General features: G+C 35.6%; 1 protein-coding gene across 8 annotated transcripts; it reads left to right on the plus strand.

Moving 5' to 3' along the window:
* Positions 1-796: 796 nt before the first annotated feature.
* On the plus strand, positions 797-15,867 carry LOC124175306 (zinc finger protein 271-like). Of its 8 annotated transcripts, none has more exons than XM_046555407.1 (12): positions 797-1,105; positions 2,693-2,798; positions 3,441-3,836; positions 4,630-5,234; positions 5,460-5,601; positions 5,737-6,069; positions 6,176-6,420; positions 6,581-6,846; positions 9,428-9,649; positions 10,791-10,874; positions 10,959-11,176; positions 11,360-15,867. In XM_046555407.1, the coding sequence occupies exons 2-12, from the start codon at positions 2,748-2,750 to the stop codon at positions 11,831-11,833; spliced, it is 3,036 nt and encodes a 1,011-aa protein (XP_046411363.1). In that variant the 5' UTR covers positions 797-1,105; positions 2,693-2,747; the 3' UTR covers positions 11,834-15,867. The 8 variants fall into 8 exon arrangements, with proteins under 8 accessions (XP_046411363.1, XP_046411365.1, XP_046411361.1 ...); XM_046555409.1 differs by having other exon boundaries at positions 9,428-9,565; XM_046555405.1 differs by having other exon boundaries at positions 3,441-3,548; positions 3,633-3,836; positions 10,791-11,176.
* Positions 15,868-16,666: the final 799 nt, after the last annotated feature.

Consider the following 16,666-nt stretch of genomic DNA (forward strand, 5'->3'; position numbering starts at 1 on the left):
CGTAGTGAATTCATCTGCCGCATTTCAATCCCGAATACGCTTTCTAATCAAACATGAAAATGAAGTTATCAGGTCAACAACTGAAACGGTATATTCGTTTGGCGTATGTATTATCGTGCGTAAAGAAATGATTATTCTAGCACTTTCTGCGTGGACAAAATTGAATTAATTTACTTTTAACTAGTTACAATGCATACTGATAAATTTCCTATGCCAACTACAGCTTCTACTTTAGTTTTGTTTCAATTCGTAGAGACTTTGGAATAGCGGGGGGTTACTTGGATCCTCTCCATTCATTCGTATTCCCGCTATAGTTACTGATTTGATTGTCCACGGTGCTAAGAAATCATCGACCATGCAAGAGGCATAGAACAGATATGCGCTATCGATAGCAATGCTGACATAAATTACTGCGAATAATTTTCAAATGTGTAACGTTGTAAATATCGGTAAGAAATTGATTAAACCCTGTTTCCAAGTAGTGAAAAGATTAGAGTGAGTAACCAGAATTCATTGTACCGGATGTGTGCGGCGGGGTGGATACAGAGAAATACGTCATGATGCGCGCGTCGCAGGAAATTGCGCGCGCATGTCGTTTTCGTGGACGGTTACACCTCGGATATTTGAAGAATGAAATGAAAATGATGGTTAAATCGCAGAAAAATGATCTAGATTCATTATGAATTCTCAATAAATGCAAACCGATCTAGTATCTCGTAGCTTTATACCTATCATTGTATCCCGAATGGGGATAAATTTATCGTCAGGGTTGTGACGAAACGTGGAAAGCGAGGTCCGCCATGACAGTAGTCGTATTTTCTCTAAACTGCAACAACAATTATTCTTCCGTATATTTTTGTAAAATTATCGAGGTTCCAGGCCCGGTTCATACCCTGTTCGGCACTCATACTGCCCCGGGTTTTTCCTAGTTTCATTTGGTGATATTTGTCGACGCGGTAGTCGCGGTGCGTGGCCATTATCGAAGGATTTGCTTGTGGGTACCTGTGGCGAGGTGAGGTGTTGGAGAGGCGTCCCCCCTCGCGTCGGGACGCACGTCCCCGGCCTCGACGACCGAGATGCCAGCCCCGCCAACAACAGCAAACACGTGAGTGCCTCCTGACAACCCCCCTTAATCCCTTACAACCAGGACATCAATCCTCCCAGCTTCGGGACGGCCGTTTTCATCTACCCGAGCATTATACTTACCCTCGGTAAACCTCCATTTTGTTACGTTCACAGTCCCGTTTGGAAATTGACGCGTCATGCGGTCACCCAGAAGATGGGTACATACTTATGTATATCCTGCAATACATGCACGCGCGTACACATACTCGATTGCTCTTATCGTTATTTCAACTCCTTTTCAGGGTATTACGTATTTATCAACACATACTATGTCACACTTTATCCTCTTTATATATCAGATTCTTCCGTTATCCACATTCCATCCAACGGCTGCATCCCTGGTGCAGTTTCTCTTTATGTTTTCTTTTTTTTCTTTCTTATTTTCGCTCTTACTTTATTTATCACTGTACTCAGTTTCAACGCGGAGTCAAGTTATAACAGTCACGGTTTGTGCATACTCGGACATAACCGAGTTATCGCACTCGTCTTCGTTTACGTTGATTATTTTCCATTCTTTTTTCTTTTTCTCCCTAACTCGCGTTTATACTCTTCTTAGCGTTAAGACTATTTTACCTGTACAAATTTTTCTCCCTCTTTTCTGACGTTTGCAAGTTCCAAGTTAGTTTTAGGTAATTTTTTCCTCATAGATTCATTGGCAAATATCAGAGTCAAGCGATAGCCACACATATTGCACAAAGAGATGTATTGTTATCTTGAGAGATCAGATCTTATTAGATACTTGAAAGTTTAACGGGTTGAAGAATCTTTCAAACTTCATTCGAACTACGGTTCAGAATAACATCAAAATTTTCTCGCTTGATCAATCTCATCATGATAGTGTTTTTTCTCGATTTTTAATAGTGTATCATCTGATTTATTAAAACCAATATACACTAGATTCATTGGATATATTCACATGCAGGGAAAAAATTGTGAGTTTAGAGAGTGTAGTAGTTTTAGTATCGCACAAAAAAAATGCCCCAAGGAGACTCTGCGTCAAATTACCTCTTAGTTATCCGTTTCGTGAACCTTCCATGATCTGACATGAGGCTGAAGTTGCTAACGCTACTGCAACGAAACATTGGGGGAAAAAAATCACCATTTTGCACTTTTGTAGTGACTCTAAAGTGGTTGAGTTGTCAAAATATGAATTTCTTTTGCCTTGTTATAATTTACTGAATTTTAGAATTTCCTAAAATTGCGAAATAATGATTTTTCCGAAATGTTACTCATTACGATAACATTACTAATTTTAACCTCATGATCCGACTTGATATTCCTGTCCCACTCATGTTCACGAAATATCACATTTATTCGTTCCGTCATCTGTTACTTTCGGATCAAGTCCAAGCTTTTTCTTTAAACCTGAGCTTTCTCTCAGCAACTTTCTGATATTAGAATCAGCTGATGAGACTTTGAACTTTTTATTTCTTGAAGTGAGACAATTTATACGAACAATTTTATTGGTACGAAACAGTTATAAATTACTCGCATCGTTACGCGGATAATATACGAGTGAAATTTTGTTTATTTTGAGCCGTGTTCATCAATGAATTTTTTTTTGTAGGTCAAGGAACGATGAGCTACAGATGACGATTGTCAACAATCCTCATTGAACGAAGATGAACGGGGAGCAGCATGCACTGCCAGCGACTACGCAGGGGCAGCAAGAGGTAAGAAAGTATTCTTAGATTTATTACGAGGCTGTATTCCAATTGAAAAATGTGCGACAAAGAAATGTCTTGAGCATAAAATCGCTTCTGCAATATGTTGTAAAGCATTAGATATATCTGGATAAGTATTAGTTTGAAAAAATACAATTCTGCGAAAATCTCGACCGTATCCTGCTGCACCGTGTATAGCTTAGTTGTGAGAATGTGTTGTTATTACTTTCGAAAATGTGTCAACGTTGATAATTTTTATTTTTTTTTTTGTAATTTATCTTTGTTATCCTTGTGTTAGTGTATTTTAGTATTGCCTGCAAAACATACTATCTATTCATATATTGTACGAGCTCTTGAGGTTGATCGATGCAACTTTCCACTGGAGTTCATCATGGAAAATGCGCATCGTATGTATGAAACTCCATTTCTTCTCACACGGAAAGACGGAATTGTCGCCTGCGGCATGCATGTTACAGAACTAAGTGTTACGAACTATTAATTTGGCCTAACGTAAACAGAACTCAAAGTTAGAAGTTAGCGTCTATGGTTGAAAATAGAATAGCACACTGGTATCAGTTGGGAAACAGCCTTGAGGCATGCCTCTGCATGCTAAATTGATGTCGTACAAAATGTTTGAATGTGTATCGGTAGGAAGTAAACGTGGGTCAAAGTGGTCGCCCTTCGTATCCGAGTGGATTGACCACTAGCTCTGGTCTTGGGAACGTAGGAAGTATTCCCCATTCGTCGGCAGATCTGCGCGTAGGTACAGCCGTAGCCTTAGCCTCTTCGGTAGCTAAATATTGGGTCCTGACCAATCTCTTTCCTGGGGCACCGCTTCCTCAGGTTTCGGTATATCACCACGCCCACCATAATTCCTCGCATCGAACTGCTGCTGGAGACACGGCAAATAAAGAACCAGCATCTGCGTTATCTCAAGAAATGGCATTGGCTCAGAACTCTCATCAGCAAGCATCTACTTCGCATCATCATCAGCAAACTTCGGTTAATACCAACAATCAACATAACTCCTTGCACCCAAATGCACAGGTTCGTTTTCTATAAACGACAGACGCAAGTACGCTTACGCAGTAGCTATTAGTATACATATTCATGTATTCTTATTTTTTTGTTTTTTTTCCATGTTTAAACATAGTATGCCGCTTGAGTAGAGAGATTAATTTTTTTTTTTTTCACCAACTTCCACATTTTCGAAATTTCTCATTTTTCATGTAGAAAATTAATTCTAACTACTTTTTTTTTTGTACCAGCCTCTGGTAATCTCATTTTTCTCTTGCCGTGGTAACGGTAATTTTATTTTTTTTTTTCCTCTACCTCATTTCAAGACCTATCACCATTTTATTTTTCTACCACAAATAGTATGTCAAGTATTGTTCCCAATAAATAGTACAGACACAAGTCTTATGTGAATTAAGAATAGAATAATTTTCCGTTTCTAAATGAGTAGAAGAATCGCTAATGCTGACACATTGCTGAAGAATGTATGTATGTAAGTCAACACTAATATACCCACTATCAATTTAAACACATTGTGCGTCTAATAACCCTGTATTGTACTTTCTCACGAGTGGCTCAAGTCACAAAGTACGATGTAGTAAATTTTTTTAGCTTTCAATTGAAACGCAATAATGATAAAGCCATCATGTGAAGCGGTATATCATTTATTGTTTATTAGTATCAATTAACTTTGGTGTCATAATCGCTTGTTTGCAGATGATGATTAAATACTAGTAACATCAAGTATTGTGCAGCATTATTCATGCAATTCTTATTGTTTTCAATTTCATTCTCAAAGTAAAGATTATTGAATTATTTTCAACAGATTCCAGTATCGCTGCCTGGTCTCAGTTTAGACGGTACCCACATACCCCCAAGTGTCAGCCATTTGCATGCAGCACATGCACAAATGCAGCAACAAATGCAGTCCCAACAGCAATTGCATCAGCAGCAGCAGCAGCAGCAGCAACAACAACAACAACAACAACAGCAGCAGCAGCAGCAACAGCAACAACAGCAGCAGCAACAGCAGCAACAACAACAACAACAACAGCAATCACATCATCAAATGCAAAATCATCAGACTAGTCAAAATAGTGGGCACAGCCCGCCAAACCAGCCAAGTAATCAGAGGGATGAAAATAAAGTGAAAGATGAAGGTGGAAGTTGTACAACTGAGAGATGCAGTGATAATCAAGTTCACTGTCAGGTTCAGTGCGACCTCCAGTTGCAACCGCAGGCACAGGCCGACATGCAACAGAGTTTAATGCAGCAACAGCAGCAGCAACAACAGCAGCAGCAGCAGCAGCAACAGCAGCAAATTGGGGTTAATATAGGAGGAAATAGTTCTACAGATGGTGGAAATCAGAACAATTCTGACAGTATGAAAACTGAGAAAGAAAAGGAGATGCGTCAGCATAGTATGGCGCAGTAAGTATACGAATGATAACTTTTCTACAACTGATATCCAGAGTGATTAATAAAAAGAAAACTGTTGAAACGATGTGTACACCCAGGTTTATTGTGTCAGCTACAGCATAGTAGTATTTTTCAAACAAATTCGGAGTACAACAAAAAGTAGAATGAAAAATTTACAACGTGAGTGACGCTGCAATTTGTTTTTCAGGGCCTAGTTTTGATTAATTCTTTATTCAGATTCCAGTTACCTGATCTTAAACCTGGAGGACATATGATGGATGTAAGAACGGCAGATGGTTCAGTTGTCAAAATAAGTGCTGGTAGCGAACAGGATCTTGCAAAGACACTGGGCGTTGAGATGGTGCAGAACATGTACAAGGTAGGGACATGACGTTATTAAAAGCTATTACAATAAAAATAAAAATAATACTGTAATTGTGGATTTTCTTCACTAATTTGAGTAAAGTTACTTCCTGCATGCTTACGCATATGATTTATTTCATTCTGATTCTAGGTCAACGTCGAGGATATAAATCAACTTTTGGCATACCATGAAGTTTTTGGTAAACTACAGAGTGAAATAGCTGCCGGAACAACATTGGTGGGCGGTACTGTGCCGACCCAAACAGTAACCACCATACAAAACGGAACTCCAATAGTGCAACAGGTTCAGTTGAATAAATTTGATATAAAAACAAGTGACGGAGAAGCAACCCCGGGACCAAGCGCATCTCCTGTCTCCGTAGGTAGTCATGCCTGCGAAGTATGTGGAAAAATATTTCAGTTTCGTTATCAACTTATTGTACATCGGAGATATCACACGGAGCGCAAGCCTTTTACATGCCAGGTAATTCATTATTCTGTTTTAACAGTGCAAGAGTGGATTAATAATTTATAGTAATACTTTAAAGTTCCTATAAAATTACTAACATAATATTCTGTATTTGTTTCAGGTCTGTGGTAAAGCATTTACCAATGCCAATGACCTCACACGCCATGGTAAATGCCATCTTGGAGGATCTATGTTCACTTGCGCGGTTTGTTTTCACGTGTTTGCTAATGCCCCATCACTGGAACGACATATGAAGAGACATGCTACTGACAAACCTTACAATTGTACCGTTTGCGGAAAAAGTTTCGCCAGGAAGGAACACTTGGACAACCACACTCGATGTCACACAGGCGAAACGCCTTATAGGTGCGTTTATTGTATATCTTTTCAAGACTGTGATTAATTTTCATTATAATTAATAGTTCTTAAGTTCATTAAAATCAAGTTTAGAAACGCCGACGTTTAAAAGTTGGTTCTCTATTCATTGTATAAAGGAAAACTAACCTCTTATTATATCTATTTCCAGATGTCAGTATTGTGCCAAGACATTCACCAGGAAGGAGCACATGGTTAACCACGTTCGTAAACATACTGGTGAGACACCACATCGATGTGACATATGCAAGAAGAGTTTTACGAGAAAAGAGCATTTTATGAACCACGTTATGTGGCATACAGGGGAAACTCCTCATCACTGCCAAGTCTGTGGAAAGAAGTATACTCGCAAGGAACATCTCGCCAATCACATGCGATCCCACACCAACGATACGCCCTTTCGCTGTGAAATTTGTGGTGAGTAAACAAACAGCCAATGTTTAATAATCACATATCCCTCGGAAAAATCCACTGAAATAAAGATAAATAGTTTAATATTTGTAACAACGTTTTCAATATGCTCAATTATCTTTTTTTAAACTTCTGCAAAGTGAGTCCTCAAATCTTTCTGCAAAGATTTTTAGTTACTACAGTGGGTTCATGCCACTGGATTGTGAATAAAATTCTATGTATTCAATCAATTACATGATTTTCGAAGCAGTAACATCGATTTACATATCGCGTAGAATTTTTCATAATTTGTTTTCAGACACTTAAAGCACTATAAACGTGTCGGTTTTACGGAAACAATGTGAAAATATACCACATTAATCATGCAAACATTGAGCAAAAATCGGGATAAATTGAGTAGGCATAGGCAGTAGGTCGTCTGAAAATCTGATTTCAAAATAAAGGCATTTGAGGATCAAAAATTTATTCTAACTTTTTATCAGCTAACATTTATCCTCTGAAAAGCAAAGAGAAATGTCTGTGATAAGGAAACCATCAAAACCAACCAGATAAGGCAATGAGCAATTGATCAGCAAACGTAAGCACTATTCATTTTGAAGCTGCACAAATACTACGAGAACGTAAAACTGCTTGTGATACAAGTCGGAAATTATTTAAATCTGCTTGTTAATCGCTGTACAAACGGTTCAGCGAGTAAGAAGTTTTCGTTGATATTCACAAAATATTCTCGAGTATCATGAGACTATTTTTGGTTTCAAACTGTATCAAAGATGCATAATTCTGTAATATAATCGTTGCAGCATCAGTATTGATGAAACTTTTGGTTCTCTTGTTATGTAGAGAATATTTCGGCAAAGCATCGCTACATGTAGGTGTAAATAAAAAAAAACCTTACCTCAGGTTTTCCATATCGTATAGTAAAGAAAAAGAAAAAATCCAAATGAAGTTATCAAAAGCAGGTGGATATATTACGCATGGCGATAATATACTGAAATAGTGATACAAAGAAAGGGTGAACACAAAGAAAAACGCGGTATTGCGTCACCGTTTATTACGTTGAAAAATCTACGGTCAATTTATCCGAAAAATGAAGCTTTAAGACAAATCTAGATGTAATTTCTTTTTCGTACCAGAATAATGATTAGAAATATATGTATCGCGATAGTTGATAATTATTACCGACTCGTATAAGCCTTAATATTTAGATATAGATGTATTTAAATATTTCGCGTTTAGTGCGCATGCTAGGTGAATATGTAGTTAAAGTTATCGGGAAGGTGGCTTATTACAAAACGTAAAAATAATATCCGCGAGAATTGATCGCGCATGGCTTTAACCGCGGCGATAGTCGCGCGCATTTCTTTAGCGCCGCTGACCCTTTATTCCATAACCTTAGGGATCAGTGACTTCAGTACTATAATTCTTACCAGTATATTTATATTTTTTTTACTTCTACATCTATTTCGATTAAATTGGAATGGCATGACTTGTTATTTCGTAAATATCAGCGGTTCGTATTACTCTACCGATTTGTTTTTCCATTATTATACACCATAGAGCAAAGCTCTCAAATATCATTTTATATCAACACATTGAAGAAGAAAAAAATTCGATAACGAATTCCGCTGAGTAATAAAAAGTTGCTTCTTTCTTTCTTTCTTCTTCTTCTTCTTCTTCTTCTTCTTCTTCTTTTTCTTCTTATTTTTTATTTTTTTTTTCCGTGAGGATTTTATACTTTTTGACTTGAAAATTCTCCATTAACGTTTTATCAAGTTCTGCTTCATTCTAATCGCAAACTTATCCTGGTTAATTATCTACTTTACTTTTTTAATTTTTATTACTCTATCCGAGTAATTATCTTCTTTTTTTCTTTTTCCATTTTGTTACCTTACAAAAAATTTTCAGGAAAGAATTACATGAGTTAATTTATGTATAATTATGAAAATATCTTTTCAGTATTAGCAAATCTCTAATGAAATCACAAATAAATCAATTTTAAATTTTGTTTCATTAATTGTTTTGAAATTTCCGTACATTTTTCAACTTCGTTATTCTTACATTACTAATTAATTGATCTGGTAAAATAATGAAATTCTGAAGCATTCGAACTCGAGTAATTATCAAATTTTTGGTGATATTATTCATTCATTGTCGAATTTTAGTTGAATATTAAATTAAATAAATATTCAATGAAATTTTGTGACTCAGCAAACTTTTTACTGGGATTCTGATAATTTTTCGGGAACAGATCATTGGAAATCGATTAATTAATATTTGTCCCATTTTTTTCCCTTGCAAATTAAATGTCACAAAAAATGATATAACAAATGTTCTTCACCGTAAATGTATGGATATAAGTGATGTATTTATTCAAAGCTGTAATAAAGAAAAAAAATTCTCAACAAATATTTGTAGCCACAAAGCTGAAAATTTAACAAACCTGATATTGTGAGAGATGTTTGTATGGAAAAGTTGGAAAAGTTTTAGGGAGTTTTCAAATCAAAGATAAGTGCAAAGATTAAATTGCCACATGTAAATAACTACGGATTTAATTTTATTCTCTATATCTGTTTCAATACGCAACCAGGTAAGTCGTTCACACGGAAGGAGCACTTCACGAACCACATAATGTGGCATACCGGCGAGACACCGCATCGCTGTGATTTCTGCTCAAAGACGTTCACTCGGAAGGAGCATCTCTTGAACCACGTTCGCCAGCACACGGGTGAGTCCCCACACCGATGCGGCTTCTGCTCCAAATCGTTCACCAGAAAGGAACACCTTGTTAATCACATCCGCCAACACACAGGTGAGAGCGGTTGGCAGATGTTCACTTCACGGGCAACTAATTACTATCGTTCGTAATAATGGTTACCCATCGTTACCTTACAGTATTCAGTCAAAATACCTTTCATGCTTCAAATTTTATCTTTCTAACCCTTTTAGCAGTGTATTTTGTAATTCTTGTTGAAGGTTCTTATATCTACAATGGCTTCGATGATTTTTGCGTAGTATTTCAGACATTTTTGCCACAAATCACTGTATTGTTCTTCATTTATTATTGTGGTAATACTTTGTTACGTTCTCTAATAATCGGTGAGAAATTAATGCGGTCGAAATAAGACCTCAACAGGTGAATTTATTTTTAGCCTCTTGTAGTGAATTGAATCTTCAAATTATTTTTCACAACTAGTAAAAGGGTCAATATTCCATTTTATTCATTCTATGATTCTATGTTATTTGACACACTAATGGAGGGCTGAACTGTTTCTGAATTGAATAAGGGTGATAAAAGAAATGAACTTATTACTTTATATAACTATAAACCGTTTTGCGATTGGCAATAGTAGAGAGTGGATGCCCGTCAAGTTCTACCAATTGAGCTGTTTTCAAAATATGTGAAAACGTCACTTCAATTCTAGGATTAACTTAGGAATACTTTAAATGCGTTAGTTTTCTGTCTCAATAACTGCTGATAAAAACAATTTGCATTCAAACAGTTTTAAAGGTTGAAATAAATAGACGAATTGTTTCTTCAATCAAAAATGCCATCCCAGTAAGAGGGATATTTTTTCAAATAATGGATCTTTTTATTACTATTTCATTCTGCCATATACACCGCTCTCATGAATTTCTGTTCTTGTCCTTAATCTGACAGTCAATTTTTGACTAGTCAGATTACTAGCTTCTATCTCTAGAAAAGATCCGATACCTGGCTTAACAGTTTTCTCAAAATATAAAACATTGTCGAATATGAAAATGATTTTGAAATATTTTGTGCTTTTGTTGATAGTGAAAAGTACGTTATATTATCTCGGTTGTAATAATAATGGTGATTGTATAGAATTGAGATTGAGCTTTTTAGGCTTTCCGAAACCACTAATTTGTTCAGGATATAAGAATACGACTAGACGTTGAGATTATATTTTCAACCGATTTTATGCTTGCAGGGGAGACGCCATTCCGCTGCCAGTACTGCCCGAAGGCGTTCACACGTAAGGATCACTTGGTTAATCACGTCAGGCAGCACACGGGTGAGTCACCGCACAAGTGCCAGTATTGCACCAAATCGTTCACGCGGAAGGAACATTTGACCAATCACGTGCGTCAACACACAGGCGAATCGCCACACCGATGTCACTTCTGCTCCAAGTCGTTTACTCGAAAGGAGCACCTGACCAATCACGTTCGTATCCATACTGGGGAATCGCCACACAGATGCGAGTTCTGCCAGAGGACCTTTACTAGGAAAGAACATCTTAACAATCATCTTCGCCAACATACAGGCGAATCTTCGCATTGCTGCAACGTATGCTCCAAACCATTCACCAGAAAAGTAAGCCTTTTTCCCCCCTCTTTACTTTCTTTTTTCAAACGTCCTTCATTATCTTATCATTTATTGCTGTGTTTTTGTTGTAATTTCAAATTTCTAGAAGTTTAACTAAGTATAACATTTTTAAATATTGAATCGCAATCTAACAATGTCTCTTCTTTTCTTTTTTTACTTTATTCCTATTAGGAACACCTTGTGAATCACATGAGATGTCATACTGGCGAGCGTCCGTTCGTTTGCACCGAATGCGGCAAAAGTTTCCCTCTTAAAGGAAACCTCTTGTTCCACATGCGATCCCACAACAAAGGTAGCAACGCGGAAAGACCGTTCAGATGCGATCTGTGCCCGAAAGATTTTATGTGCAAAGGACACTTGGTGTCCCATAGACGCTCTCATTCGGACGAAAGACCGCACAGCTGCCCGGATTGTGGAAAAACTTTTGTTGAAAAAGGAAATATGTTGAGGCATCTTAGAAAGCATGCAGCTGAGGGACCGCCGACACAAGTCAGCACACCTTCGGCTATTCCTCAGCCAGGAGTTCTCCCTATTCCTACAGCTGCTGTTTTAGTTGGGCATCCATTGGCTCCACCAGCGCCACCGGTTGTGCCCCAACATACCGTCGTTGTGCCGACACCACCTGGAGTTTTAACGTCGTATTAATGAAATTGCGAACGATTATTAACAGTTTATTACCGCAGTGGATATATGTGACATAAATTAGTGTTAATTAATTATATATACATACAGCATACATACATATATATATACATAACACAATATTATAAATAGTCGCTTGGCGTAAAATCTTTGACCCCCTTTTCTAGTTTTTCTTTTCTGTCAATTCACTGGATTTTTATACTTCGTATTTATCGAACATGTGCATACAAAATTTATTTTGGCACATTGAATATTACTATAAGAAAAGAAATGACTTTAAAGTCGTTACGAAGGCGGCTATAGATGGTGGACGATTTCATGTTCAATGAGTTCATAGTATCAGTAAATGATTGGTACTGAAATTTAATACTTTTGATCTTGAACTGAACAGCTTTTATGATTAATAGAACATCATTCAACTGAAGTTAAGGGAAACTTTTATGATATCTGAATTATTTGAATTGAATCTTCATTTCAAAAATGCGAGCGCTTCGTAATTGACACGCAAATTTTAGAACATGTTCAATATCTTTGGAATTATGTATATAAATTTAATCTGTTTGTTGAAAGATGTGCAACTTGACGATTGCGATATTGATAAAGTAGAAATATTGCAAGATCTCTCACATTTTAATATGAATATAAATTCTATATTCCTCTGAATTGAATAATTTCATCCAAAATACTATAGTACGCGCTTACTACATGTTCTGGAAAAGAAAGTCGTCAAAAAATTACGTGACTGACTAGCCAACTAAACTGTGATAGTTTTTTGTATCGAAAATTAGCAAATTTCTCAAAACTTGTACAGTAATTGTGTGACGAGTCGGCAATAATTGGTCCCCATATATCTGCGAGCGCTCGCATTTTTTTTGCTTTACTAAACACGTTCATCGTACCGTACTACAGTAGAACATCGATTATCTGAATCAATTGGGACCGAGACTACATTGGAAAATCAAAAGCATAACCGAAAAGAAATTTTTATCGTAGACGATGACATGTAGAACACAAATAAATGTTCGCGCTAACAAGGAGCAAATAAAAATTATTGATAGAAGTAACGTACAAGTGGTCTAACGCTGGAAGATGGAAAACGCACTTGAGCATGTTCGACCACGCGTGGTTCTCGCAAAATCGGAGCTAATAACAATGTATATTTCTTGCCAAAATGCATTTTTTGAGCCAGCGTTCGGGTAATTGAGTTCTTAGATAAGTTAAGATGTAGTTCAGATAACTGAGATTTGGATAATCATGGTTTTATTGTAGTTATACTCTGTCGAATAGAATTCACAACTGTTAATTGTATCGAATGAATCTAACAAATTCATTTCATTCACGATTCCTGGTTAGAATTCGCGATTGCCGCTACTCTCTTGGTCAGCATAACACTAATAATCGCAAAGACTGCCCCACATTAGTCCGTCATATTGTTGTATTGCCTGCCTTTGAGTAGGTCGCAATGCGACGCATCAATGTGTAGCATCCTCAATGTATACTACATCAACAATTTCAATGTAACATGATCAACGTATAATTATTCCCAAAGAAAATTAAATTGCAGCTAGTGTTTTCAAGTTTATACTAAAACAAAAATACAAAAGACAAAAAAAAAATTTACAGGCAAGTTAGTTTGCAAAAAATACGAAGCGAGTGCAGGGCGGTGGAGGGCAAGTCAAGGCAGGGGGGAAAAAATGAAAGTGAACTGATTTTACTACTTTTGCAGAAAAAAAAAAGAAATGAAAACAAAATAATGGTATATATCACTGTAAATAATGAAAAGAGTTTAACTTTACTTTTATTCTTTGTACTTGGTAAATTTACGCATTAATTTTTCTCTTTTTCCTGAATATGAAGATCTACTACCATTTCGATTTTAACTCGTTTGGAATTTACGTTCTGTTTCATAAATAGTAGATTTACTTTTTTTGGGGTATGATATAATTTAGACTCAGATCTTTAACCTTTAGATGGCTGACCTGCTTCTGTTAGGAGTTAGCAGATAACTCGGAAACTTCACTGGACGTGTTGACTATTTATATACACAAAACATACCTCTAAAAAAATATCGAATTTCAAGGAGAAAATGCCGGCTCTCTAAAGGTTAAAATTGATAGATTATTAAGTAGTTTATTACCATTCTTTTAGTTTTATTACAAATAGGTGGTTGAAATCTGTAAACTTCGCGAGAAACCCTTTCGACAGCACAGAGCAACTAGCTGATCTATTGATTATCCAATTTGGTTTTTTTATTTTCGATTTTTGTTTCGTTAATTGAATTCTTTTTGTAATATATCGTGTATACACAAATGTATATTCGTTGGTAGCGTTGCAGAGATCCAGGTAACATATTAACACAAGAGAGAGAGAGACACACGTTATTAAGTGTAAATTTAATCTGTACGGATTTGTTGGATATTCTTGTGTTTCCTATACATATTATATACATATATGTATGTACTATCTAATACTCGAGATTCTCGAATGAAATTCATGATACCATTTCAACAAGGTTACAAAATGAAAAGAAATTTAAAAAATGTATATTAAATATAATGGTAATTAAGAACCAGCTTCTTCCCGTACATCTCTAGTTTAAGCAAGATAGCAGCTTTCTTGAGTGCAATATGCTTTTTACCCAGCGAAGTATCTAAGCTGCTCACGCAACTAGGTATTACGTTGGCATTTGATACCGTTGTCAATATAAAGTGTTAGAACTTCTTTGTTGAAGCAAAGAAAACAGGTTCACTTTCATCATTGTATAAGTATACATTTGTATAGGTACATATAAATACACCTATATATGTAAATTAATGTATACATATATGCGTTGATATTTAATTACATTGTGAGTTTTGTCGGAAAGTTATATACATGAGGGAAACAGGAACAAAACTGCATTTTTCTCGTGTGCTAAAGAATAGAAGGGTATGGCCATGCATCAATAGAGCTCTTATTATACTAATTTTAGCTATTACCAATTTATTTTAGTATTTGACAAAATAGCATTACTAATAGAGACTATAAAGTCATGTATTTCGTGTTTAGCGTTTAGGATTTAAAAAGAATGGCAGAAAACGAGATGAAATATATTTAATGCTATTATGCATAGTAAAATGAATTTATATCAACCCAATTCGGTATGGTGTATCGAAAAACACGGAAGGTTTCATTTTCTGTAAGCATAAGGGAAAAAAAAATTGAGGAAAAGTGTGCGGTATGGTGAATCATGATTTTTAAACACCCTTTTAGCACTCTAGATCCACAATAATAATAATAATAATAATAATAATGAACGCTACTAAATTCCTTCGACTAGTTATATCTATAATGCATTATTATTATCTAAAGTAATAAATGTTTTGAAACAATATTATGCGAATGAGTGGAAGAAGTTATATTACATAGACTATAGACTTTCATTATATTCTCAGAATTATATATATATATATATATAAATAATGATTATATATTATATAAATATGAAAAGTAACGAGGAATAAATAGAGATAATGTTTGTATGAATTAATATTATTATTATTAAATGTTGAAAGGAAAAGAAAAAAGATTAATTATGAATTGGTTTATGCTTTTCATGAAGAGGTTTATGCTAAGGGCTTGTTTCTAGAAGAAAATTCATACGACAGGTAAATTCGAATTTTGATAGACCTCATTTTCCGTGAACCGAAACCAGTCTTCATTGTATGGAAAATAATGCACAAAAATTATATACTATACCATTATTTTATTATTATTATAAAAACTATACCTATATTACTGTATAGTCAGTCAACCGTTCAAGATAGCATAAAAGATGATCCGTACTTTAATTCGTTATTATTCTCTTTTATTATATAAAGTAATAAAAAATAAGTATAAATTTCGGTCCACGGCAAAGAACGGTGATGGAAAGGTTTATTAAGAAGTGGTTTATTTTTAGATAGAAAGAAAATATGTATAGAATTTTATTATGCACCATTGTAATATTATGTATCCCAGTTGTGAAACGAAATACACTGGTGTTATGTTAAATGTGAGACAACATGTATTATTTAAAAAAAAATTTATTCTGATCCGGTTGAGTATTTGCAATGATACACTCGATTGTGATATATTTGTATAATTTATCTAAATATCTTATACTTAAAAGGAAAAGTTTTGACTTGTTTACAGTTAAGCTGCTAAAAAAACGAACAACGGTTCAAATTTTTCAAGAAATGGTGCTTACCGTTGTAATTCGTATTATATTTCACGACAATATACACGATCAGGCTAACTTCAATTGAACGAAAATTTCAAGCCGAACTCCGATTTTCTTAGAACATCAAGGGGATGCCCTGGTTGATTTCGACGTTGTCATATAAGTCTCCAGATATCGAAGCCCACGTATTTGAAACTCAAAAAAGGGCTTAACAGCCAAATTCAATGCATAATTCTGAACTGTATATAGAATCGAGCTGTTAATTAAACCCTTTTTCGCGTTTAAAATATGTGGATCTCGATATTCGGAGATGTATACTTCAACTTAGAAATTGACATAGGCATCCCCTTGAACAACCCAAAGAATTTCTCAAAAAAAAAAATTCTCACATTCATATTATCTGCTCTAAATTCATTAACGGATGGGGGGTGTTTATTGAGAATTTCAAATTAACGCCTTGCGCACGGGGCAACGGCAACTTAACGGTTAACAATAGCCGTGTAAGCGCATGCGCGGTATGACAAGAATGAAGTTGGTTACGGGACTGCGAAGAATGGCGCGAAGTGCCTGAACGTCGCGTAAATCCATGGTGTAAGAATAAGAGTATAAGAATAACATATGGGTATGTTATATTA

Source organism: Neodiprion fabricii, chromosome 2, assembly GCF_021155785.1.
Source record: "Neodiprion fabricii isolate iyNeoFabr1 chromosome 2, iyNeoFabr1.1, whole genome shotgun sequence".
NCBI lineage: Eukaryota > Metazoa > Arthropoda > Insecta > Hymenoptera > Diprionidae > Neodiprion > Neodiprion fabricii.

Bases quoted from the DNA above. Each gene is read 5' to 3' on its own strand.
- LOC124175306 (XM_046555403.1), top strand. From the start codon at position 2,748: ATGAACGGGGAGCAGCATGCACTGCCAGCGACTACGCAGGGGCAGCAA. The intron at 5,602-5,736 runs GTAGGGACATGA...TTCTGATTCTAG, and splicing joins TGGTGCAGAACATGTACAAG to GTCAACGTCGAGGATATAAA. The intron at 6,070-6,175 runs GTAATTCATTAT...TATTTGTTTCAG, and splicing joins GCAAGCCTTTTACATGCCAG to GTCTGTGGTAAAGCATTTAC.